At 54.7% G+C, this 25,118-nt stretch overlaps 10 protein-coding genes across 10 annotated transcripts; 6 read left to right on the top strand and 4 right to left on the bottom strand.

The window, feature by feature from the left end:
• Positions 1 to 1,498: 1,498 nt before the first annotated feature.
• Positions 1,499 to 3,278, bottom strand: PG994_012503 (uncharacterized protein; the record flags this gene model as incomplete). The annotated part of the gene is made up of 5 exons (XM_066863912.1): positions 1,499 to 1,880; positions 1,928 to 2,032; positions 2,110 to 2,788; positions 2,905 to 3,040; positions 3,096 to 3,278. 5 exons carry the CDS (start codon positions 3,276 to 3,278, stop codon positions 1,499 to 1,501), a joined length of 1,485 nt encoding a protein of 494 aa, XP_066713022.1.
• A 1,598-nt stretch (positions 3,279 to 4,876) lies between these two features.
• Positions 4,877 to 6,507, top strand: PG994_012502 (Chloroperoxidase; the record flags this gene model as incomplete). The annotated part of the gene is made up of 6 exons (XM_066863911.1): positions 4,877 to 5,075; positions 5,152 to 5,270; positions 5,333 to 5,363; positions 5,428 to 5,901; positions 6,000 to 6,382; positions 6,418 to 6,507. 6 exons carry the CDS (start codon positions 4,877 to 4,879, stop codon positions 6,505 to 6,507), a joined length of 1,296 nt encoding a protein of 431 aa, XP_066713021.1.
• Positions 6,508 to 6,834: 327 nt separating this feature from the next.
• On the top strand, positions 6,835 to 7,913 carry PG994_012501 (Non-reducing polyketide synthase ausA; the record flags this gene model as incomplete). The annotated part of the gene is made up of 4 exons (XM_066863910.1): positions 6,835 to 6,955; positions 7,026 to 7,327; positions 7,459 to 7,746; positions 7,767 to 7,913. 4 exons carry the CDS (start codon positions 6,835 to 6,837, stop codon positions 7,911 to 7,913), a joined length of 858 nt encoding a protein of 285 aa, XP_066713020.1.
• A 1,576-nt stretch (positions 7,914 to 9,489) lies between these two features.
• Positions 9,490 to 10,506, bottom strand: PG994_012500 (uncharacterized protein; the record flags this gene model as incomplete). The annotated part of the gene is made up of 1 exon (XM_066863909.1): positions 9,490 to 10,506. One exon carries the CDS (start codon positions 10,504 to 10,506, stop codon positions 9,490 to 9,492), a length of 1,017 nt encoding a protein of 338 aa, XP_066713019.1.
• Positions 10,507 to 10,531: 25 nt separating this feature from the next.
• PG994_012499 (uncharacterized protein) lies at positions 10,532 to 11,908 on the bottom strand (the record flags this gene model as incomplete). The annotated part of the gene is made up of 1 exon (XM_066863908.1): positions 10,532 to 11,908. The coding sequence occupies one exon, from the start codon at positions 11,906 to 11,908 to the stop codon at positions 10,532 to 10,534; it is 1,377 nt and encodes a 458-aa protein (XP_066713018.1).
• Positions 11,909 to 12,659: 751 nt separating this feature from the next.
• Positions 12,660 to 14,350, top strand: PG994_012498 (kinase-like domain-containing protein; the record flags this gene model as incomplete). The annotated part of the gene is made up of 7 exons (XM_066863907.1): positions 12,660 to 12,810; positions 12,972 to 13,056; positions 13,359 to 13,451; positions 13,512 to 13,648; positions 13,721 to 14,018; positions 14,105 to 14,250; positions 14,304 to 14,350. 7 exons carry the CDS (start codon positions 12,660 to 12,662, stop codon positions 14,348 to 14,350), a joined length of 957 nt encoding a protein of 318 aa, XP_066713017.1.
• Positions 14,351 to 15,533: 1,183 nt separating this feature from the next.
• PG994_012497 (uncharacterized protein) lies at positions 15,534 to 16,316 on the bottom strand (the record flags this gene model as incomplete). Its single annotated transcript, XM_066863906.1, has 1 exon — positions 15,534 to 16,316. The coding sequence occupies one exon, from the start codon at positions 16,314 to 16,316 to the stop codon at positions 15,534 to 15,536; it is 783 nt and encodes a 260-aa protein (XP_066713016.1).
• Positions 16,317 to 17,189: 873 nt separating this feature from the next.
• Positions 17,190 to 18,302, top strand: PG994_012496 (uncharacterized protein; the record flags this gene model as incomplete). Its single annotated transcript, XM_066863905.1, has 2 exons — positions 17,190 to 17,307; positions 17,593 to 18,302. The coding sequence occupies 2 exons, from the start codon at positions 17,190 to 17,192 to the stop codon at positions 18,300 to 18,302; spliced, it is 828 nt and encodes a 275-aa protein (XP_066713015.1).
• Positions 18,303 to 19,045: 743 nt separating this feature from the next.
• Positions 19,046 to 21,727, top strand: PG994_012495 (uncharacterized protein; the record flags this gene model as incomplete). The annotated part of the gene is made up of 4 exons (XM_066863904.1): positions 19,046 to 19,554; positions 19,627 to 20,924; positions 21,185 to 21,480; positions 21,527 to 21,727. 4 exons carry the CDS (start codon positions 19,046 to 19,048, stop codon positions 21,725 to 21,727), a joined length of 2,304 nt encoding a protein of 767 aa, XP_066713014.1.
• Positions 21,728 to 22,993: 1,266 nt separating this feature from the next.
• On the top strand, positions 22,994 to 25,024 carry PG994_012494 (uncharacterized protein; the record flags this gene model as incomplete). The annotated part of the gene is made up of 1 exon (XM_066863903.1): positions 22,994 to 25,024. The coding sequence occupies one exon, from the start codon at positions 22,994 to 22,996 to the stop codon at positions 25,022 to 25,024; it is 2,031 nt and encodes a 676-aa protein (XP_066713013.1).
• Between the last annotated feature and the right edge of the window lie 94 nt (positions 25,025 to 25,118).

Raw genomic sequence — 25,118 nt, 5'->3', positions numbered from 1 at the left:
ACGGCTCGTTTTGATAGGTTGTCACGACCCGAAAATCGGGACAACCTCGCCGTCCCAACCTGCACTGAACGTTGGATAAGGTGGACCGGCGGTCCAGTGGACAGGCAGCGTCACTGGCAATTGATACGCCAAACGCGGTTGACAGCAACAAAGTTGCCGGCCACACCAAGGCTCTTCATATGCATTGCGAGATCGCCCAGTCTACAGCGTCCATTGTCGCTGCTGACGAGTATGCAAGCAAGGGAGAGACGATCAGCAGATGATCTATGACCTATCGATTTAGTTTCAGGGGCACGAACGCAAACACACGGCCTGTCAAAGATGCATAATATCACCTCTTCGTCGCAACGCAACTTTTGACGTCACCGTCATATATCGTACACCAAGCTCACCTACGTTACACGTATATGTAGGCCCTTGTCAACCAACAAGTCGCAGATAAACATGCCGATAAGGGGGCATGATTTGAACTGCCGCTCTGCTGCCGCAGGATAGCATCCTCAATGTTTTTTTCTGGGCGTAGATCACGCACAGAGGGAGGAGGCGGTCTGCAGAGAATCCTGAATGCTCGACATGGATGGACATTCACTCTCTGTCTGAGGGGGATAAGTATGTAGGTTAGGAGATTACCGTGTGTTCCTCGAACAATGTCCCACAAGCAAATTGCCGAATAGAGACAATAGAACCTCTCTGCCCGGCTGCTGCCCCCTCTCTCTCCGACTTGTGGTGTCTGGTCACCGGCGGCTTACCCCGATATCGTGGCCATCTCTCATTTCGCTGTGGGGTCGAGAGTGGATTTGGTGTGATGGGTGGTCAAGGAAGAGACGAATAACAAGATGATGACTTCTTTGGGACCCTTGTTGAATATTTGCCAGGAACAGGGCGTGCCAGGTACGGGCCCGTGCCAGCATGGGTAAATATTGATGGGAGGGGACAGGAACTGGGTATTGATCGACACTACACACACTGTTCACCCAGCGCTCTGGGTAGGATCAGAAGTGGAGTTCCCACGACCGTTGTGAAACTTGGCAGGCCTCCCCAACAACGATACACCTGGAAAAGACGCTGTCCGGCGGCCGCAGACTCTTAAGCTCTAGGGAAAATATATTTAGCAGCTGTCTCTAATTACAAAGCGCGGGTTTGGAGGCTCAAGATAAGAGTTTATTTGTCTTATTTAAAACGCCGGGTTGTCTAAGAGGTAAATTACATAGTATACCCGTAAGTGGGGGCTCACGATATCACAAAGAAGAATGGAAAGTTGTTTAGAAGATGAATAAAAAACGAATGTTGGTTGTCACGCTCATGAATGTTTGATAATAATACAAAAAAGTAGCCCACCAAGATGATTGTATGGTCGTGAACGCCCCTATTTTGTTACACCCGCCACAGTGCCTTTTAACATGCAGTGACAAATCCCAAACCAGAGGGTATAGATAGCAGTGAAAATAGAAGATAAGACAGAAGAAACTCCCTGTATCAAGATTTCTCGTTCACATACTCAGTAGCCATCCTCCCGCCTCTGGCCGTGGTCGTGATGCGACTCAACGCTGGCGTTATCGCTGATGGCCATGCCGACGGGCGTCTTGCTCTGCGAGTTCATCTCTACCAAGGGCACGAAGTCAGACTCGTCACCGTGACGGGGCACGCCCTGGGCCTTCTCACCGCCGCCGCCGCCGCCGAACGTACCGCTGCGCGGGGCGTTCTTGCCCGAGTGGCTGGTGCTGTAGCCCGAGGACTTGGACTGGCCGGTGCTGCCCTTGGTCGAGCCCAGCCCTTGGCGCCCATGGCGACGAAGAGGGCGCGCAGGGCTGGGAGGCACGCGCACACGATGCCGACGTGCATCTCGATGGTGGACCAGTAGGCGGCTTCGTTGTAATCCCCTGATAGTCGGGCCGGTTAGTAACAGGTTGTAAACCTTGTGCCTTACTCACGGTAAGGTCCTAAAAGGGGGGAGGATGACTTACAGGTGATGTTTTGAGAGTTGGCGAACATAATCAATGAGCGTAGTCGGATGGCACTGACAATCGTAACACTAAAAATGGATGACTGTCAGTTTCTTTCCTTGGATCAAACGAATACCCCTAAAGGGGGGACGGGAGGAAAACTCACAAGATACCAAGACTGAACATAATCATAATCAAAATCTTCTTCTTGAGGTTGGTCTGCAGGGCGTACAGCTGCTTGAGCGGCAGGACGAGGACGACCAGGTCGACGAAGATGTTGAGGATGGCCGACATCCAGCCCTGCAGGTGTATGTTGTTGCACTTTCCGGGCTCGGTGCTGTCGATCTGCTTCCACGAGTAGCTGATGGGCTGGCACTGGAACATGGTGGCAAAAACAAAAGCGATCCCGTAGGCGGAGCAGAGGCCGATGACGCCGTAGGTGACGCGGCGGAAGTTCTGGTCGGGGAAGACGCGCAGGATAAAAATCAGGATCGAGATCTTGTTGACGGCGAGGGCGGCGAAATAGAAGATCTCGCCGAGGTAGTACAGGAACAGCACGTTCTCGATGTTCTTCATCGGCAGCGTCCACATGTCGCGGCCCAGGCCGTTTTCCGACAGCAGGACCGAGAAGACGGTCGGCGGCATCGACAGGGCCAGCGCCAGCAGGATCGTCCAGTCGTCCCAGCCGAGCTTGCGGCCGCCCGCCGGCAGGCCCGACATCATGCGGAGCATGCAGATGAGCACGGCGACGACGCCGCCGATGACGCCGATGAGCAGCGGCTTCTGCGTCTCGTCGCGCGGCGGGACGCCGGGCTGGCACATGGTCATGGACGCGTTCTTGGTCACTGCATGTCGGAGAGAAACGTTTTGTCAGCTTGGTGGTGTCCTTGCACGCCCAGTAAGGGGGGTGGGGACCAGATGATAGTGGAGAGGGTAGGGGGAGGGTGGAAAGGTCACTGACTCAGAGCCTCGTATTTTGTACACCCTTGAAGGACGCACAGCCCCAAGTTCGCGTTGAGCGGCTCGTTGGTGCATAGACATTTGACGTCTGTCAATTTGCAAGTCGACTTGGGAACGACTTCCTTGAGGCAAAGTTGCTGTGTCACTGATTAGTAAAGGCCACGCGGGAAACTAGGAGGTGACTCGACTAACAGCGCATGGAGGGTACATATGCAAGGCCTTCTGCAATTTCGCCGCCGCTGCTGCCATTGCCTCTGCAGGCGACACCGCCGCCGTCTGGTTAGCTTCAGCCGAAGAAGGCTCAGATGCCGCCACTGCTTGGGCACAGCCCGCCAAGAAGGCCGTGGTCGCTAACGCAAAGGCCTCGAGTCTCATCTTGCTCCCGGAGTCTCTGATCTGGGGGGTCGAAGAACGAATAGAAGGTGTTGAGTAATGAACGACTATACCACGACTTGTTCAATCAAAGATTAAAAGAAAAGTAACCAAGAACAAAGAATCAGGACCAGTTGTCCGGCCAAGGTGAGATGGGAACCAAAATATATCAACGAAAGTCTGGAAATCCGGGGATTTAAAAAGGAGGGTGAACCGGCCGGTAGATCAAGGAAGCCCAGGGCGTTATCGACCTATATCGTCTCTGCATTTGGCCGAGAGACTGATCGGCCGGAGACAAAGACTGACGATCCTGGAATTCTCCGTTTGACTCGAGGAGATATGAGACTTGGGAAGAAGGATCGTCCGAACATTAGGTAAGGGTTACTTTCACAATGTTGCTGATGTGACACTACAGGGTCCTGATACGGTTTTTGGTGGCTCTTTTCTGATTAATGGAAGAGCTAGTAGTCCCAACGCCAAATGACGATCATGGTGCGTCCAGTGGCTCTTGTATAGAGCTGTCATCTGTCATACGACTTTGCCATGCCCATTGTATATGGGTCTGGATGTAACGTTTCTGCCCTGTTGGTACTCGCGGGGGGGGGTTACTAGCGCAACCCGAAAAAGACCAGAAATCCGATGGCGGTTGAACCACGGGAAGACGATACTTGAGTTTCAGCCGGCAACCACACCAATTACATATGTACTTACGAACGCCTGCTTCCAGCTCCTTTTTCCAGCGCCCAACGGACCGGGTCATGACGGCACTAAGTCCGAGAAGACTCCTACGAAGTCTGAGATTACCACGTGGGCTCACCTTGGTGCAGATCCCACAGATTACGACGTCACACGAGCCGTGGTGATTCTGATCTGCCGGCGGCGGGGGATTGGGCAAAGCCAAGGCGGGCAGCAGATGTGAGCCCTGTGTAAAGTAGGTATGGAGCGAACGCAGTCGAACGAGTAATGGAAGCATCGAAGTTCGTTCCATGGAAAGGGGAAACTGTGAGAGGGTGCGGAGTTCACCAGTCTTCCAACCTGTTTCGTTGCCAGGGCAGGGGTTGTTGTGTATACTCGCCAAGCCCGTTTTACTGAGATCCACTGCCTGCCCCCCAAGGTCCAGGATGGTCGGTTCCACATCCTGGAGCCGTTGGGTTTAGTCTTAGTTCACCAGGGACATACTGCTTGCCCCTGCCACTTTAATATCCAGGTTGCTGACTGAGGAGCCTATATGACGATCTTTCCTGCATTCTTCAAGGCATGCCAACTAGTGCTGCCACACCCATGTCAGGTACAACCTCATCGTGGAATGATCTGGCCCGCCCCCTTGGGATCTTGGTCGCAACCCGTGGCGGAGAAGGACAGAGCAGCTCGTGGCAGCACAGAAGAGAGTGCAACTGTGCCACTCATGTCACCGTTCCAGTAGATCTTAGACAGACGTCCAATCCGGTCTGCCCAATTGTTCATCCCCATCGTGGTGTGTTGATAGAGTTGATACAACTTCACCTGGAGATAACCTCATCGTCGTTCATTACTTTCCAACTCCCTGTCGCTCTTTTTTCAATCGCGCTTTGCCGCGACTTGCTTCTTGCTGTTAATAAACCATGAAGCTCACGTTCTCTACCTGCGGCCTCGGTGCCGTGCTCTTCTCGGCTCTGGTCCACTCCTTCCCAGCGGCCGAAAACTTTGCCAAACTGGCCGGTCGCGATGCCGTCGCGCTCTCGCCCGAGGAACTCCACAGGAGCCTCCTGCACTTGAAGCAGAAGCGCCTGCTGTTCGATCCTTTGACCGAACCCATCGATGGTCGGTGACAACTACCTGCAATGCAGACGATTTCTCTCTATCCCATCGGCAGTTGCTGATATAGACTATTGCGCAGTGAGCGGCGATCATGCTTTCCAGCCGCCCAACTTCGACAAGGGCGACCAGCGCGGTCCTTGCCCTGGACTAAATGCGATGGCCAACCACGGCTATCTGCCTCGCGACGGTATTGCCGGTGTAAGCTTAGGTTTCACCAAACTCGCATAATCAATTGGCTAACCATTGATTGCGTATGATAGTTCCTCGATGTCGTGGAGGCGGGCAACAAAGGTAATGCAATGCACACTGAACCGTAGAGACTCCGATCACCGTAAGCTAACGAACTCGACCGTAGTCTTTGGTATGGGCATTGAGTTGATCACGGTCCTGTCCGTCATGGGAACCGTCGGTGTCGGCAACCCTCTGTCGCTGACGCCCGGCTTCTCGATCGGAGGCAAGAGCCGCAAGTCGTCCAACATCCTGGGCAACCTGCTGGGCCTTCTCGGCACCCCGCGCGGCCTGGACGGGAGCCACAACTGGATCGAGGCCGACGCCTCGGGCACCCGCGACGACCTCTATGTGACCGGCGACGCCTCGACCATGAACATGACGCTGTTCAAGATGATGTACAACTCGGTCGAGGGCGACGTCATCACCCTTGACGACATCGCCAAGCGCGCGGCCAAGCGGTTCGACGAGGCCATCGCCATCAACCCCAACTTCTACTACGGGCCCTACACCGGCCTCGTGGCGCGCAACGCCGGCTACATCTTCTCTGGAAGACTGCTCAGCAACCACTCCCACGAGAACCCCATCGGCGTTAAGCTCAGTAAGTCGACGAAATTACCCACCCAATTGAAAATGGGCCCCCTCCCCACCATGCGAAATGAAGCTGGTACTGATTGTGCAATTTGTCTGAATGTACAGCCAAGGACGTCATGCGAAGCTTCTACGGCGTGCACGAGGACGAGAACGGCGAGCTCGTCTACAACAAGGGCCATGAGCAGATCCCCGCGAACTGGTACCGCATCGCGGTGGACTACGGCCTGGTGCAGACGAACCTGGACCTGGTGGACTGGATCCTGCAGCACCCGGTGCTGGCGAGCGTGGGCGGCAACCTGGGCCGGGTCAACAGCTTCGCGGGCGTCAACGTCGAGGACATCACGGGCGGCGTGCTGAACGCGACGTCGCTGTTCGAGGGCAACAACCTGGTCTGCTTCGTGCTGCAGGTCGTAAAGACATTCGCGCCCAACTCGCTCTCGTCGCTCTTCCAGACGCTCGAGGCGCCCCTCAAGCTCGTCAACGACGCCGTCCTCGACCCGCTACTCGACCTGTCCTGCCCCAGTGGAAGGACCTGACCATGGACGGCAAGGACCTGATGGCCGGCCTCATGGACAAGTACCCTGGCGCGGCCAAGAGTGGCTTTGCCTTCTAAATGGCCCCAGCTTGCTCTTGGCGGCGTCGCTGTGCCGCTGGGGGGCTCAACAGAGTCCGACAACCCTTACTTAATCAAACACATAGCCTTCGGTAGCTCTAATCAACTTTTATCACTTCTAAAATCTCAACTGGTTTCAGACCGAGTCATGACTCTACTACGCTGTTAGCAGCCAAATTGCGCCACCCAAATGGATATATGTGGCTGTGCAAGTGGTGCCTAATGATGGGCCTACAAAAAGGCCACATCGACAAGATAAAAGAAGCTCTGCAACGTGACTCCGATTTGTGACCGTAACGAACATAAACCATAGACGAATTCGCGAAGATGAAGAACCCATTTTGCCTTACAGCAGTCTACAAGACCTTCGATGGCGGGGAGCTCCAAGCCGATATCCGAGTCCCGTACGCTAAAGAGGGCAAGCCTTTCGGCGTGAAATGCCCAGTCTGTAAGTTTACCCAATCGGTCACCTGACTAACCACGATACATTTATCTGCTTGTACTAACCGGAGCGGCAGTCATCGACATCCCCAGCGAAGCCGGCCTGGGCATGTCGTACTCCATCAACAAGAAGCACAGTGAAGACCTCGTCCACAGACGGCGCTACGTCGTCGTGAGCCCCGAGTACAGAGCGCTAGAGCCAGCAGTCGACTCCTCTCTCAAGGCGCCGATCCAGGACTGCCGCGACCTCCTGGCATGGATCTACGATAGTGGCTTGCAGCAGGTTCTTGACGCGGAGCACCCGGGACTCTACCCGGTGGATTGCGACCGTGTGTACGCCTCGGGGATTTCCCACGGAGGGTTGTTAGCCTTGTCACTGGTGAGTTGTTGTCCATCATCCTTGGAGAGCCCTAATGAGCGGTCATCATATCAGTATCATATGGTGTGGATGCATATGGGAACCCAAACATGATTATGGCAGGCTGACTCATGCAATGATATACGTGTAAGGGATGGGACGTTCCCCGACCAGTCGCCGGGATCCTGGCCGTGGCCGGCCCCTGCCACTTCAGCGACGATCGGTGGAAAGCGAGCCAGGAAACCACGTCAGGCCTCTCTTCGCAGCAAAGGCACTCGGATCCGAAGTCTCTGGGCCTGGACGCTGCGCCGAACAGCTCCATCTTTGATGTAACCATGTCAGAGGATGATGATCAACTCAGCAGCGAGATTGACCCCGTCATGCATGTGCACAGCTCTTTCCCGCCCGTGTTCATCGTTCATGGAACAAAGGACGAGATGGTCCCTATCGGGCTGAGCAGACACCTGCTGGTGCAGCTGCAGGAGCAGGGCGCTGCGAATTGGCCGAGGTGGAGGGCGCGGGGCATCTCTTCGCGTCGACGCTGCGGGAGTCGCCCGAGGCAACCAAGCAGGTCAGCAGAGGTGTGGACTTTCTGACGTCCGCATAGGATGACTTCTTGGTCCAATTGAGGCGAAAGGCGTTGCCATAGTGTCGGAGTCGCTCCGGTTTGGGTTTTGTTGGTGGTGGGAAGTGAACAGGGTTCTTTTCAGATCATACAGTATGTAGGTAATTAGCGGGATGCGGCCGTACCAGGTAACAGTAGGACTCAAAAAAGATACCAGATTGTCAGTACTCTTCGGTTTCTGGTTGGCTTGCTACCAGGTGTCAATCAATGTCGTAAGCCTTGGGACGTTTCCGGAATCGTCTCCTGTCAATCAATACCAATGCTGCCAACCTGGAACCAGCATTCCAAAGAAAACCAGTCTCATTGGGATCAAGGTAAGGTAGCCGGAAGCGACAGCCGGAAGCGACAGCCGGAAGCGACAGCCGGAAGCAACAGCCGGGCAGCAGGAACAATTGAGACGGCCACAGTGGGCCAATTTCCCTGCTTCGGTAGTTTTTGGTTCCTTTGTCCCGCTTCCACTTCCAACATCCAAAAGCGCGTTCACCCAACATGAAGCAGACATTAATGCAGTGACGCTCTTGGCAAGACATTCTTTTGTGGTTGAGAAGCAAGTGAATCACCATAAGGATCGGGACGTAGTAATGGTTAAATTGCGTGCTTTAAGGTGCACTCTATTTTATGGCGCCCGCGTGCATGCCACTGTCGAGCCTAAAATGAATGGTGGGCTTCGTCACGGCAGTTGTCTGCCCATACCAAATTGCGCGCGGTGAAAGTGCAAATGGCTGAAAAACAAGACGAAAAGCAGTTGGAGTGTCAAGTAACCCCCAGATAATACCCAGCAAGAAAGCAAGAACCACTGGTCCCCTGCACGCTAGCAAAAGCCGTTCTTGGACTTCTAGCTAATTACAGGGGACCCCTGAGAGACCCAATTCGGCAATGACCGCCGCCGTCAAAACGCCAGTTGATAGCGTCGACCAGATTTCACACAACTCTGGTCCGCGCCTGATTTGCAGCCACATATTATGTTTTATCTTATGTTACACACTTTCGCGGAGGAGGGAGGTCTGAAGGCCAATTCAAGGTACCCGCCCACCGCCTCGAGCCATCGGGTCTCCCTTGCCAGATGGGGGTTTCGGGCCAAAATTGGAGGATGACGGGCACCATATGAAGTGGGTACAAGACAAAGAGGTTGTTCACAGTGAGAGGTGATGACAAAAGAGAATCGTAGATTACTAATAACTGTCAATGGGCCAATTGTTACTAATCAATGCAGCAGAGGGCGCCTATGGTCAGTCGAAGAAGCAGGGTATGTCTTCACTAAGATAATACTCTAGCATGCAAAAGGACATCTACGGTGTTGGATTACTAGACTGGAATGAACAGAGGAGCATATAATAAGGTAATGTTAATAATTCTTCTTTTATTTCTATCGAGTCAAATGAAGTCAGCCTAGCAGAGTCAAATATATCATAACAAGCAGTTATACAGAGTGGATTTACTACAGTTGTCTCAGTGAGCCATACCGGACCAAGATACACCGCAAGGTGCATCTTTCTACTTGCCATAGCATATCCCTGCGATAGAGGGAGACGGTTGTCGTCGTCGTGCCGTGACCTACTTAGCTCAGAGCGCACTTGTTGCGAAACTTCTGGCGGAGACCTGGGCGATTTCCTCCTCCTCCTCCTTCTCGCGGACGACCTCCAACATCTACATCCCCATCCCCATCCAGAGGCTCGGGCGACCCGCGCTCTCTGGCGGTGCGCCCCCGCGGCCAGCGGTTAAAGGGGAACCGGAGCGGCTGCCGGACGCCGCCGTCGGCCTGGCCCCAGAGAATAATGGGCTCCGCTGTAGGACTGAGCCCGCTCCGCACCGGCGGCTCCCTTGCTAGCACCAGCATCTGCGCTTGCAGCTGCCCATTACCGGCGGCGTTGGCGTCGCCGCCGCCGCGCAGGCCCGGGTAGAGGAAGAAGTAGGGCGAGTTGCGCGGCCGGTCCGCGGCGACGAGGCCGTTGTTGGCGGCGGCGGCGGCGGCGGCGGCATTGGCGCTCGGGTGGATCCAGAACTGCACACCGTTCTCAGGCTGCCGCTCCACGGAGACAAGGCGCGCCGGCGCGGGCCGGGGCGCGGGAGGCGGCGGCCCCGCGACCACGAGCATGCTGTTCCGGTCGCGCTCAACGTCGGCGGGGTCCATCGGCACGAAGGGGGCAGGAGTGGCGCCGTCGGGCCGTAGCGGCGGCGGCTGCACCAGGAAGGGGTTGTTGCTGTCACTTGCGGTGATGCCGGGGTTACTAACCATATCGACATCATTATTGCCGTTGTCGCTGCCGCTGCCGCTGCCCATATCGGTATCATTATTGCCGTTACCGACCCCAGTAATCCCCAGGAGGCTCTTCAGCTCGTCCAGGGAGACGCCCCCCCTGTCACGGCCCGTCCGCGGCGACCGCCGCTCGCCGAGGCCGCTCATGGTCGCTTGGTAGTCTGCCACGTTGCCTCTCTGGCGGCTCACAGGGGGATACGCGTTGGGATGCTCGGGCGAGAACACTTGGAGTATAACCGCCGTTTCCAAGGCCGTCTGGCCCTGTTGCGCTGGTGGTTGTGCTACCGCCGCCGACGATGACTGGCCCTCGGGGGTCATCGGGTTGGGAAGCGGTTGGTTGGGGTTAAATCCAGGAGGAGGCGGCGGCGGCGGTGGAGGCTGAGGCGTCACGGGGGGCGGCTCGTTGCGCCAGGCGGCGAAGCGCCGCTCGGCCGAATCGGGCTGCGGCGGGCGGACCAGGGGCCTGTCCCGCCCTGTCCCGCCCGTAGTAGTCCAGCACGTCCTCGAGCCCGGCGAAGCCGATGAAGAGGTCGCGCCAGGTGGTGCCGCGCTGCTGCTGGTGGTGCTCGAAGTTGTGGCACCAGGTCAGCGTGCGGACGAAGCCGGGGTCGTCGATGCCGGCCGCGAAGCTGCAGAGGCGCAGGCAGACTTTCACCCAGGCGACCAGGTCGTCCGGGTGGTCCATATTGGCGCTGTACTGCGCGAACTCGACGGTCATCGTGGGCCGGGTGCCGGCGCCCCGGGCCGGAGCTCGTACGTCGGGGCGTTGAAGTTGGCCGGGGCGGCGCCGCGGTCCACGCCTCAAGAGCTTGTGCAGCGTGCCGTAGGAGCCGGCGTTCAGGATGTGCGTGACGCAGTGGTCGATCCGGAACGGCGGCGGGCTGCGGTTGGCGAAATCCACGGTGTTGTCGAGCTGCGCCAGGCTGCTGGCCTGGGCGCGCTGGGCTGTCAAGCCGTGGGCTACGTTCGACGAGTTCCGGATCATGTATCTGTGATGGTTATCTTGCTGCTGATCGTAATGGTACCGGACCAGGGTTATGTCCGAAGCGAAACTTACCGCGGCGATGCGTTTGACCACTTGAAGGGGGATCATGTACTGATCCAGGCCTACATGAACGTCAACGCCACCCGAGTCGTTGAAAAACAGCTCGCGCGTGTAGAGGAGGTCGAAGATTCTGGCCAGCTCGCGGAAGCCGTCCTCGGTGTTGGTCAGGATCGGCGAGACCAGCTCGAAGCTGAAAGCATGGTAGTTGGAGATGCGCGGATGGTCCTGGATGTCGCTGAGGTTAATGCCGACGGCGGCGTTGTCCTTCATCGTCCATCGCCGGTACACGACGTGGGGGAGCCCCAGGCTCCGCGCCTCCGCCACCGTGACCAGTGCCTCGTCGTCGGGGTGCCGCGCCGGATGCGGGACCAGGAGCTCGGCCGCGCCGTCGCGGTCGTATCGGTACCGGTTCATGCGGACGCCCGCGCGCTCCAGCTGGTGCGCGAGGTCCTCGCGCCCCATGTCACCATAGTCGCTTTGGCTGTGCTCGTTGGGCAGGATGTACACGCCTGGGTGTTGCTCGCGCAGCACGTCAAGGTCCTCACCCGGTTGTTGGACATGCAGAAACAGAATACCCTTGATCTCGACCCCAAACCTCCAGGCGGCCGGGTGCGCTAACATGTCCCGGTTTCCCAAGTACGGAAACCCCCGTTGCGCCTGCTGCTGGTTTGACATTTGGTTTAAATTCATCTTGACGACGATAGATAGTGCGGTGCAGTTGATTTTTGGGATAGAAACAACCAGACTAGGGTTTATATGACTGGGATCTGTCGATTTGTCTTGAATCTCTCATAGCCAGCACTCGAGTGACTTTAAGTATCCCTATTTACACACCGAGACCATAACGCGAAGCCTTTGATACAACCTCCTGCTCGTATCACAACCGGTGTGTTTCCCATGTGCAACAAAGCATTCTTTCTGATCGTTTCGTCGTAACGGGGCTATTGTTGGCCGGCCCTTCTGCGATGCCCAGAGTATTAGATCAAACGCCAGCAACTGTACGGAACAAAGAGCCTTGTCGGTAGCTTGGCTACAGGACCTGGTTGGCTATCTATACCAGTTCATGACAGAGGACAATGCATACATGCGGCAGGGAAAGTCTACTCTGTGGAGCTATGTCGTGGTAGGATAAGATCAGTCTACCAATACTCGTGCCAACGCCGGGAGCTTTGTCCTCGAGGATAACTAACAATGAGGCCACGCGCAGAGTATTCCTTGTCTGGCCGCTCCCAGGGACAGACTTGAATCTCGTTGTGCTCGCACAACAAAGGCCAGGACATGAATTACTACCGCAACTTTCCCAGTCCTCCCAAGGTAACACCCATTAAACCTTTCCAAAGTACGACATCATAAATTCAAAGGAATCCTTTTTGTGTTCATTTTTCTTCAACCCAGTTTCCGCCGAATCAGGCGCTTTACAGCAAGCATGACACATCGTGTGAACGAGGTATACCAGTTCCTTGGTGCGTTTCTGCCATGGGGCCCCGAAGATCACTTTGCCAGGTTGAGCTCGGGGGCTCACACGGAAGGTCTCAAGGAAAAGGGGTTCCTTCTTCTAGAGCAACTTACGCCAAACTGTGAGTAGTAGCCCCTTCCACTCTGATTTGGTTTGGCAGCGGACGGCTGTAGCGGGCAGTGCCCAGAGTGGGCATGTGCATTTACGTTGAACTCCTGGATGGATCAGCCATACAGTACATGAGGTCTGAACGTGGAAAGCGGGGGCTAACTGTACTCAAAGCGTGCATTGTCCAGTCGCTCGCGGATGGTCAAGTGTATATCAACAAGTGGGACGCTGGCACAGCCTTCATGCCTCAAGAGTGGCGGTACGTAGACAGAGATGTCCGGTCGACCACCCTAACTAAAAGGGGGGTTGGAAAGGCGCATTGGCTGACATGTCTGATGTACAGAGTTTCTTCCTACCATCCCCTGCTGTATTTCGGTCTTAGGCCCGCCCCCTGGTATTCACCATCCTGAGTTTGTCCTTCCGGGATCGGCCATACTTTCAGAAGACCGAATTAGTCGAGAGCGAACCGGATCCGAATATTGTAGGGAGGCGCTTCTGGTCTTATTACATAAAGTAAGATAGCGCTCTAGAGCTACTATCGAATGATACCTTTGCTGACAGTTTACACGAAAGGTGCCCTAATGGGGGATCGCTGGCAGACCTGATTCAAAGACATCATGACCAGGGGCGAGCTGTGCCGGAGTACTTTATATGGTAAGCACTGAAGCCACGTATTCTAAAACTCCAAACAATCGGCCGCCTAACAGACCTCAGGCACGTGATTGATCAGCTTTCACAGGCTCTGAATTACATGTACCGCAACCGTGATATCTATGATAGAGCTCCACCGCGGATGCAGGCACCTATATTCCAGTTGCCGCAGGTGGAGACGAGTCTTTCACCGAAACCTCGTAAGTCAGACTCTGGAAACATCTTCTCCGCCTGCACTCTTCACCGAGCGGCTTACTGACGGATAATTGCAGTCTACCAGAACTGTATTCGTCCACTACGAGTCGCGTGGTCCGGGCCCACTCCCGTCGGAGGGCAGGTCAGAAACAGCTTCCCGACAATTGTAATTAGCAACTGGGAAGATTCCGCACTAGACGGTGACCGGAGGCCACAGGTTACCGCAGGCAACTTCGGACAACATCCGGTCGAGTGGGAAGACATCTATGGATTCGGCCAAATCGTGCGTAGCCTCATGATGGCCCATGTGCCGTTATGGAACGCCAACAATCCATGCCCCAACCCAGGCCAGGTGTTGAATGAGAGCCTAGGCTGGTAAGCGAGATTTCAGTTTCATTCCTTCTTCCTTGCGGAGGTGCTTCAGTGCCTGAAAGATGCATACTAATGGCGTGGATCGATAGGACACACCGCCCGGACAGCCGTGTGATAGACCTGAATCAGCTTGCGCAGCTTCCGTACAGTGCCCAGCTCCAGGCCGTGTGTGTACCGCTCGAGATTCCCAATATTCAGATGACAGGGGTGGCATTTCCCGGTGCGAGTCCGGCGGGTGCGTGGAATCCCGCGCCAAATCCGATGAGAGGGATACCAATACAGAATCAGTTTCCCCGGGCGGTTCTGAAGCCCGGGCCGAACCCGACGCATTTTGAAGCGGACAGGAATTACATCAACCTTGTGCGTAGATTGGCGGAACCACTAATGCAGGATGCTATCGCATCATTGAATATTCCCCAGTTCTTTGACAGGATCGATGTGTCTTGGACAAGACCATGGCAGACCCCCCGCGTCTTTCCCGCGAATGCCCAGATGGCCCAATTTAATACTCTTTGGGGAGGACCCGCGAATAACGACAACATCAACAACAACGCGAATTGGAGGCCCGCGGCGCGGCTTCGGTCTTTCCATCTGCCATGTGCCCGGCTACCCCCGTCATGATGGCCGACCGACGATGCTGTGTGGGCATTGGGGGCGGAGTCGAGCGATGGCCTGGAAGCTGAAGCCGGGAGCTGCCGGGTATTGTGCGCAATCTCAGCTGAGATTCTGCCGCATTCGCTCTCGTTGCCAGGGTTGGGCCGATGGCTAGTGTATCGATAAATGCATGTAGTTTTGGGTAGATGGGTGAATGAATGGATGGATAGATAGAAGGTGCGTCTCGTAATGCTAAAAGGCTAAAGCAGGTAGGAAAGCGGGAGAATAGAATGGAGTGGACTGGAATGTAAGCATCTCGGCTACGTCAGAAACCCGTATTGCTTGCCGAATGCCGTATTTTGCCCATGGCATTCTTTCCCCTCCCTCGTATCTGCCAGTGCGTGATGACCCGACAGCCCGACATCGTTAGGTCGAGATGTAGATGGCATGTTAGGTACTGTAAGCCCAATCAGCGCCCTGGAACGGGGGCGGAAAAGCCGTAAAAAGGAGCGAATGCCCCCCGCTAATGCAGCGTGCTCGTTAGTGTCTTTTAGCGAAGGGACGGGGACCGTACGAGCCCTACGACCCCTGCCACATTACATCACTAGCCCGAGACAAATACGGATTCTCCCTAAAAATATATCCCAAATGGCTGACAAGAGAGACAACCAGCCCCTCCAGCCCGCCCGCTCGGCATCAGTATCGCCATCATCTCAGTACATCGAATGGCTGGGCCACCCGCCGACATCACCAGCCCACTTGGTCGACCACATGCCTAGTAGAAAGTAGGCATATAAAACTCCACCACCGCCGTCTCCGACTGTTTCTTCACTCTGGTTGCCAGACACCTCAAAACAGCTTCCAATCAATACATACACAGCATAATTGTTAATCAACACTGAACTGCTTCACTCAATCAATCAATCAATCAATCAACCACGACCAACCATGATCTACTCCACCCTCCTCCTCCCCGCACTTGCCGGCCTGGCATCGGCCTCGCCCATCCCCCAGGCCAAGGGACCGCACATGCCCAAGACGGTCTACGGCGTCGACCCCACCAAGCCCTTCTACCTCACTGCCGACACCGTCGCGGGCGATGCCCAGGAGTGGTACCTGATCCCCACCTTCCTGGACATGACGACGGACCTGATGGGCCTGGCGGGGGTCGAGCCCGCGTACGCGCCCACGCCGCGCGCCAACTACACCCTGATCGGCAACCACTACGGCACCCAGCTGTACGCCTACGCCGCGCTGCCGTGCACGAGCCCGACGGGCTGCCCGGGCTCGCCAATGCTGCAGTGGAGCAACGCGTCGCCCGCCTCTTCGTCGGCCGGCAACTCGTCGCAACCCGCCGGCGCCGCCCTCACGTTCCAGCAGGGCGTGCAGCAGCCCAGCTTCGGCGGGCTCGCCTTCTACGGCGAGTACACGGGCGGCGACTTCGAGGCCGGCGAGGTCAATTACCTGGTCGGCGCCGGCGACTCCGACTTCACCAAGGCCTGGGCCCTCTGCGACTACCCGCAGGGCAACCCCCCGCGCTACGACATCCTGACCTACCACGGCGTCGGCGCGGCCTGCAAGCCCGTCACGGTGCGGGCCAGCCAGGTGCCTGACGCTGATGAGTTCAAAGTCAGGAAAGAGTAATTGATGCTTGAGTAGTAGCATTACTCGGGAATTGGGCAAGGAGTTCGGGTTGGGTCTTTGCATAGCGGGGTTTCTTGTTTTTCTTTTTCCTAACGACCACGATTACGATCACGATGACGACGACTCATAGACTACAAGAATATTAATTCTAATCATTATTGAGCGCACTTATATTTATCTTCCGGGCGTGACATTTGCGTCTCGAATTGCCACCCACATGCAGTATTTCACATTCCACACTTGAGCTACAGCAATAGCAGTGCGATTATGGGCTTTTTGTTCGTCGCCCTACGAGTATTCAACTCCTTAGTGCGATATAGGCATCCATATCTTGCTAGAATTAGGGCTTACAGCTGATGATGAGTCCAGCTTAAGTTGGCTTCTGTTGCATGCCTGTCTCACTGGACTGCAATTCTTGTACCACCACACCGCAGTGGCCAGGATCCCGGCTTCGCACGTCAGTTCTCCGGTGTCTAGGATCTGACAGGCAACAATTTAGCTTTGATTGGATGGCTTGAAAAGCTGCTCGTGAACACCAATCGGGTAGGAAAAAAAACAGTACGTGAGAAATTTTGTTAATCTAGTCTAGCTATGCAAGGGAATCGAAGTGCTACCCCCGCCACATCGTCAACGGCGCAACGGCCATGGTAACACAAGCAACCATACTAGACCGACCACTGGCCAGCCGAAAGCTAGTCAACGCAGTCGTTGCGTGAGGGGGTTGCCTACATATCAATTACGCAACAAAGACTCCGTCTGGTGATGTGCTGAGTGGCAACCTCCGCTACGCTCCCTGCGTGTATACAAAAAAGGGGGAAAGCCCTCTAATATTTTACTGCGGGGGTTCTTATATCTAGTATAACCATGCACAATATCTATGGCATGCTTCCAATAAGATCAACCACACTAGTGAGCGAACGGCAAAAGGACATCATCATGGATCAGTTTATCCAATCCTTCGAGAGTGCCGATCCAAGTGCGTGTTCGAATGAGGCCGAGCGGACGGGAGTTGTGGATGCCCTCTTTGCCGCCATGCGCCGCTTCCAGCAACCCTGTGATATCGTGTTCGAGCACATTATGGCGGGCAATACGACCCACGCAACAGCCAAAACCTGGCGAGCTTGACCGGTATCGACCCGGTCCTCATCAGTCTGTGATCCATTTCAACCTGGTTTTGGTACTTGAGTGCCTGACACTAACGGAATAACCACCACAACAACAGAGCGCCTGGTCCGCCACCTCGCCGCCCCGCATCTCCTCACCGAGGCCGGCGAAGACGCCTACCAGCTGACGCCCTGGTCGAGCGCGCTGGCCACCGACCCGCTGTTCCATGCCTGAGACGGCCGCGGCTTCTACTACGACGTCCTGGCGCCCACGCTGCAGAACCTGCCCGCCTTCCTGGCCGAGACGGGCTACCAGCACCCGGCCGCGGCATCTGAGGGAGACCAACAACGCCATGGAGTTCCAATCCAAGTACCTCCTGCACCCCTGGGTCGACATCTACCCCACCGAGACCGTGGTCGCGGCCGCGCGGCCGCGCGGCCCGGGCGGGCGATGGTGGTCGATGTCGGTGGCGGCAACGGCCACGGTCTGGAAAAGTTCCGTCTCCGCCACCATCAGAGCTGGAACGACGATGATACCACGTTATCGACCGGCGCTTTGGTGCTCCAAGAAAGGCCCGACGTAGCCGAGAAGCTGAAGGACTTGGACCCTGCCATCGCAGTCCAGGCCCACGACTTCTTCACGCCGCAGCCGGTCTGGGGCGCCCGGGTTTACCTCCTGCACAACATCCTACACGACTGGACCGAAGAAAACGCTATCCGGATCCTGGCTAAAATCGTCGGTGCCATGGAGAAGGGCGACTATTCGAGGCTGCTGATCCACGAGTATGTCTTCAGCCCTCGGCAGTCACATACTTGGGTGACGACCCACGACTTGAAGATGATGGCGTCCTTCTCGGGCAAGGAGAGGGCGGAGGCGGAGTTTGTGGAGTTGGTTAGCAGCGTGAGGAAGGGCGGGGACAGCGGTCCAACGCCCATTACCTTTTGAGGAGATACTACCTTCCAGACTGCATTAGAGCAGATACTGCAGCAAAGGATAGAGCTATCTAGTAGGCAGCTGCCGCCTCAACGCGCAACTCCGCTCTCGTCACACTGCACATGGTAAAGTCAAGACCGTCATGGGAAGGAAGTTTGGGCCCCTTCAACTGGCTGAGAGTCCGCAACCCGGACCCTTACAACTTCTCTGCTTGGCAGTTACTACATATTAGGAAGCCTTGTCGGTCTCAATATAAAAGGCTTGCTCAACGCCGGCCAATTGCTTGGGGGTCAAAACCTCTGCCTCAGAGGGATTAACGACATTATGTCATTGCTGATAAGAATAGGGGCTGTTCTCACCGAAATGGCTTCAGCCCCCAATCGTTGCTCTGACCCCCAAAGGTTGAGCTGTAGGTGAGGGATGACCATAAAAACGCCTGGGCTATGCAATACCCTCAAGCCAATAAAAAAGATAAACGACCAATCACATGTGGCTCTACGTGAAGCTGGGGTCGCGTACCAGAAACGAATTGTAACCAAATATCATTAATGGCATCTCACGTCAGACAAGGCTCGCGGCATTTGAAAGCACTGACATTCCGCCTCTGGCCCCTTTCTTGGTTCTGGCATCGTTGACTTATATACACCATCAAACATTTAAACCATGTTATGAATTGCTGGCAATTGTTTTCATCCTCGACAACGCCCAGAGATATCACTCGAACGACTAAGCGCCGCTCAGGGTTTCACACTCCAATGCAGACAGGAAACCCCAAAGCCATGAATCATAGTCCACTTGAAAACAGAGCTATCAGCCTATCCTCAGAAAACGGACAGCCGCTACTGCGACACGTCCATGGGCAGGAGCATGCGTCACACGACTCTCTACGTTCAGCTCGTTCCGACGACGATAAAGAAGCGGAGAAAAAGAAATCACCTTGCTCTTCGTGGCCCTTGTTATGGAAAATCGAGTTGCTGACCTGGCTTGGCAGTGTCTGCTGCTTTCTCGGTATCGTCATCGTGTTGGCTACCCTTAATAACAAAGGACCTCCGGATTGGTATTTCGAATCCACTCCCAACGCAGTTATCCAACTGCTGGCGACCTTTGCCCAGGCACTGTTGATGGCTTCAGTAAGTGCTGCAATCGGACAGATGAAGTGGCTGCGCATGCTTCAAGAAAGACCTCAGGTGGATTTTCATCGCCTGGATCAGTCAAGCCGAGGGCCATGGGGCAGCCTACTGGTTTTGATCAGTCGTCGTGCAGGGTATGTAAACATTGGTTTCCGAATATCCGCTCCACTCGTCTTCAATCTTTGACTTCTATTTCTTCTGGGTAGATTTATCGCATCCCTCGGTGCTCTTATCATGGTTTTGTCGCTAGGCATTGCGCCATGTTTCCAACAGACTCTAAGATGTCATACGGTCTACACGGCTGGCAGTGACGCTTCCGTGCCCATAGCGCGGTACATGAACGGCACAGGGACCGGGACGGTCTACCAAAAGAATATATTCGTGCCGAGGCTCGATCCTCAACTAGCGTCAACTCCATACATTGCCTTGTTTAGCCCTCCTCACACCGAGTATACCGCCACGGCGCACTGCGGAAGCGGCAACTGCACCTGGGAGGTCTATGAGACTCTGGCAGTATGCAACACGTGCAAAGATCTGTCTTCGAGCCTGAGCAGTACCAAACATGATGGATCCAATGATAATAATCTATATACTCTCCCGAATGGCTTCGAGTTTGCGGGAGGACCCGTGATTGCGCGTATGAACATTACTACAAGCGTTAACGCTAAAAGTCAAAGACTGGTTCCGGTCCCATATAAGGTCCCAGGTATGCTGGGCACACAACGTCTGGAAACAACTTATTGGGACTCTATTGAATTCGGGAACAATGGCTCCCGGCTTCTCGGTGTATTCGCAGTGGGAGCCTCCCAAATAGCCGGACCTAACCAGCCAGACAAGCCACTCCTCAGCATGCCTGACCTCAATTTCGCCCCGCCGGTCGCTTACGAGTGTCTCCTGCAGTTCTGCGTACGTGAGGTGCGGGCGAGCTGGACCAACAGTACGTTCCACGAGACGGTAGTTTCGAGCTGGACAAACCAAACCCAGACTTGCCAGGACCTTCCCTGTTATGACCCTTATACCTTCACGTCCCCCAAGACCGGTACGACGTTTCATGTTCAGAATGATGCGCTGACGTCAAAAATGTACTGGTTATCTTTCTTTCTCAGGGGCAACGCCACAAGTTTCGGTCCACAGGGCATCTCCTTTTCATCCGACTTTGCCGAGGCCATCTACAAGGCCATGAACAGCTCGGACACCAGCTTCACCAGCCTCATGGATAACCTCGCCAACCGCCTGTCTCTCAATCTTCGTGAGATACCCTACCAGCCGGTTGTCGTGGGTCAATCTGTCACGGCCTTGTACCTGGCCTACGTAAGGTGGGTGTGGCTCACTCTTCCGGTCTTCGAGCTCGTCGCCGGCCTCTTTTTTCTGGTCACCACCATGGTGGAGACGAAAAGGAGGGGTATGGCACCCTGGAGGAATGGCATCTTGGCCTCTTTATTCCACGGCTTCGACCACGGGCTGGTCCCTCGTGGCAGCGGACACATTCTTGAGGAAGAGGCCCGTCAACTGCTCGTCAAGTTCCGCCAGGACGACAAGGAGCGGGGATATATTGTTCACAACGGGGATGGCAGGGGTAAAATAAGCGAACATTATTTGTCACCTTTCAACTTGGGCTAGGTTTCCTTAAGCCAGCTGGCTAGAGCTTGTTTTCTGGTGTACGGTTCCCGATAGCCGGCGGGTTTAGCCGGCTCGAAGAACAATGTGTGCTCATCTCATCTCCTGATCATCCATACGATTGGAAAACTATCAAACTGTTCGCAGGTCCAATGACGGGAGCCTCGTTCCCATCCATCATCAACATGGAGGATCTGCAAATAAACGGCGACGCAGAAAAGCGGTTTGGAGCGATGCCCGTGACGATCGAGACGGGGTTTGCAGCGATGCCGCGTCTTACACCCCCTATATCCTGCGTACACTCTCTTTGGCCCGTGTCTTGCATCAGCCCCGACCTGTCAGCAGAGCCCTATCTGTTTATTGGGCTCTTTGATTGGCCACTTCTCCTTGTTATCGTTATCCACTGCATCCGACAGTCTAGCTTACGGCTTGAACCTGTTGGGGTCATAGCGGCCCCAGCAGGAATGCACTGCTTACCAATAATACCAGCTAGCCAGGGTCGAGGCGGCCTTCTCCACGGGCGGCGGCGGCGGCGGGCCGGGAGAGGCCGCCCTCATCGAGATGATTTTCGATCTGGACTTCACCGACGACGGGACGCGGATCTCGCAGATCCTCGTGTTTGTGGACACTTGCGAGAGTACGAGGGTGTTGGAACAGATATTGGCCAAGGCGGGGGAGGAGGCGGCGTGAAGGTTGGCCCATTTCCTGCCAGTCTTGTCTCGTTGGTGAAGTTAAATGGGGTTGAACGGATTGCTCCGAATTTCATGTAGATTGGATTACCATTCTATCTCAGTGTAGCCTGGTTTCCTCACATCAACGTACTGTTTCTTCCCACTAGCTGAAATCCAACCCTGCCCTATCTAAAAGGAGAAAAGGCCCTCTTCTACGGGCTCGCCTTCAACTACCGCTGCGGCACAAGCAGCAAGACACGCTGAATATGCTGCCCACGCAGCTTGACCGGACCCCGCAGCAGGCGTTAAATAGGCGCACTTCTCCAGACATGAAGCCTACTCATCATATAGAAAACATATATTAGCTCTTGTGACTCTGTTATCCGTCGGCATTACGGCAGAGTTTATATTACTTACCCCGTAACCGCGTTCTTTCTACATTTTTACCCATGGTGGGGTTCTGTTAATAATACAATATCTCACGACGGAGGTATGATGGGAACAGTGTTACTTACCAACTCGACGGTGTTGATAGGGAAAGCGGTGGCCAAGCCGAGGCAGGCAATCAGCATGGTAAATCTGGAGGTAAAACACATTCTGTAAAGAAGAGTTCTAGTGGTTGGTCGGAACGAAAGTTATAAGAATTAGAATGACTGAAGCGTAATGGATGATCGTCTTGGTTCCTAGGGATGTGATGAAGAATAAGAAGAAACTGCTCGTAACTAAACTATCTATTTATATTATATAGGCCTGATGTCTAATAACAAGCTATCTCGCTTCCTTGAAACGTAAGATCTCAGACGAGATCTTTGGTACCATTAGCTTTTCTTACGAATGCCTCGTTTAAGCAGCTGGCTGAGTAAGAGCACGCACGAGGCCAGGTATCCGTCACGCATAGCGTGTGCACAGCTGCTCTAGCTTATTGAATGCAGCTGGCTGAATAACAGCAGGCAGGAGATGAGGTCTCTCTGAATAGTAGCTCGTATGGTTTAGTGGTTTTAATTCGTGGAATAATATCCATCATTAACATAAGCTGATGGTAGATATGGGGGTAGAGTCTCTATCAGGAAGTGTACTGAGTAAGAATATTTTCAGCTTTTTAGATCCGCTAGCCTCGTAAGCTTGTATTCCTAGTTGGTTTAATGGATACCAATAGAATAGTCAGACCCGGATTCTCACACTACAGTATGGTCGAGTGGTTAAATTGCCTCTTTTGTAAAAGTAAAGTATGCCAGTTGGTTGTTTCTCTCATTCACTCTACCCTTGCACGCACATTCCCCAGACAATGGCTCTGCTTCAGTCCATCACGACCAAAAGACTTGTTCTTTTCACTCTGCTTCTGCTCGCCACGCTCTCAGCTGGTGAGAAGATGATGGAAGTACCCTCAGACATAAGACGTCAAAGCTCAGCAAGAACTCGCCAATGGGCCCGCAGTGAGTTGGATGGGACACTTCTAGTGCAAATGCACATCTCCCTCGCCCATTCTAATATCATTGAGAAAGCGGACCAATACCTCTTCGACGTATCTGATCCTGGCTCAGACAGCTACGGGAGGTATTGGACGGCGGGCGATATTGTCAAAGCATTTGCCTCACCAGCCTCGGCCTCGTATCTGGTGATGCAGTGGCTTCTTGGCTCGGGTGTTCCACAGGACCAAATCCAGCTTTCTAACAGCAGAGGCTACTTACTAGTCCATACGACAGTGGCCAGATTGCAGCAACTACTCAGCACAACCTGCCACCTGCAGAAGAAGACCAGCCGGCCCGAGCATACCGAGATCGTTTGTCAGTCTTTGCATATTCCGTCGAGCCTAGCGTCCTTCATTGAATATGTGTCCATCAGCCCTAGGAGCCTTCAACCTTGGGACGGAACCAACAATCCGTCTCACTCGGCTGTGAAAAGAGCTCCGGCGGCCGTCCCTCATAGTTTCAGCACACGGTCAATACAAGATTGCCACACGTACACTTCACCCCCTTGTCTCCGGGAGCTTTATAATATGCCATCAGCAGGCGGAGTCCCACCACATGTGAACAGCTCCTTTGGGGTTTACGGGCAGTCGTATATGACATGGCTAGCGGATGACCTGGATCGCTTCTTCGGGAAATATGAGCCAGAGCTGGTGGGGCAACGTCCGTTGGTCGAACCAATCGACGGCGGTTACCTGCAGACCTTGTACAACAATACCGTTTTCAACCTAGAGTCTGATCTGGATTTCCAATACGCCATGTCGCTCACAAGACAGAATGTGACCAACATTCAAGTTGGTGATCGCTATCTGACCGGAGATGTCAACAACATGCTAGCAGCTTTTGACAAATACTATTGTGATGCCCTGGATCCGGCCTTCGATTCCATCTACCCCCTTGACCCCCCATTGCCAGGTAGTTACGACAAGACATCTGATTGTGGCACAGTTGATCCACCAAAGGTTATTTCCATCTCTTTCAACTGGCAAGAAATTGACTTCTCCCCAGAGTATCTGAAGCGCCAATGTTTGGAAATGCTCAAATTGGGTCTGATGGGCGTGACGGTGGTCGTGTCGAGTGGCGACACTGGGCCGCAGAGCGGAACAGATGGAGGGACCTGTATTTTGGAAGACCCCCTAAACCCCCTCTCGTTCACTAAGAACGCCACGGCTGCCGGATTCAACCCCGGCTGGCCGTCATCCTGCCCCTGGGTTACCTCCGTTGGCGGCACACAACGGCGCATGTCTACCCCCCCACAGGGGGAGACCTCGAGCCACGACACCGGGGTGAGAAGAGACACCAATGTGAAGAAACCATGGCAAGAAAACGAGGAAAGTCTTCGTCACGTTACCCCGAGCTTCCCCAACGTTACCTTGACGTCCGGTGGCGGCTTCAGTAGGCATTTCCCCGCCCCGGCGTACCAGCGTGCGGCACTCTCGAGCTACAAGGAACTCGAGGGAGCCCACCTGAGGAACCTGGCAGCTGCGGGACACTACACCGCCTCGGCCATGGCAGGTCGTGGCTATCCAGACGTGTCGGTTCTGGCTTCCGCGTACCTGATCTATCTCCACGGCCAGTTAACCAGCGTCTACGGGACGTCGGCTTCCGCTCCCGTATTCGCCTCGATGATTGCCATGATCAACAGCGAGAGGCTGCACGCCGGCAAACAAACGATGGGGTTCGTCAATCCTGTCCTCTATGCGCACCCGGAAATGTTCAATGATATCACCGCCGGGAGTAATATGGGCTGTGGCGCCGATCCCGCTTTCGAAGCGGCAAAGGGATGGGATCCGGTGACTGGGATGGGAACCCCAGACTTTGAGAAGCTGAGAAAGATCTTGGTCGGCTGATAGAGCCTCCACACTCTCGTGTTGGTACATACATACACAATATCCTAAAGAATGAAGTCTCACTTATGCGGGCATGTTTAGTAGCTCACACTAA

Source organism: Apiospora phragmitis (genome assembly GCF_038363925.1).
Source record: "Apiospora phragmitis strain CBS 135458 chromosome Unknown utg000010l:1.0-9815664.0:1.0-9183399.0, whole genome shotgun sequence".
NCBI classification, from domain to species: domain Eukaryota; kingdom Fungi; phylum Ascomycota; class Sordariomycetes; order Amphisphaeriales; family Apiosporaceae; genus Apiospora; species Apiospora phragmitis.
The sequence above is the reverse complement of the archived record's forward strand: the minus strand, read 5'-3'. Positions and strand labels throughout refer to the sequence as shown.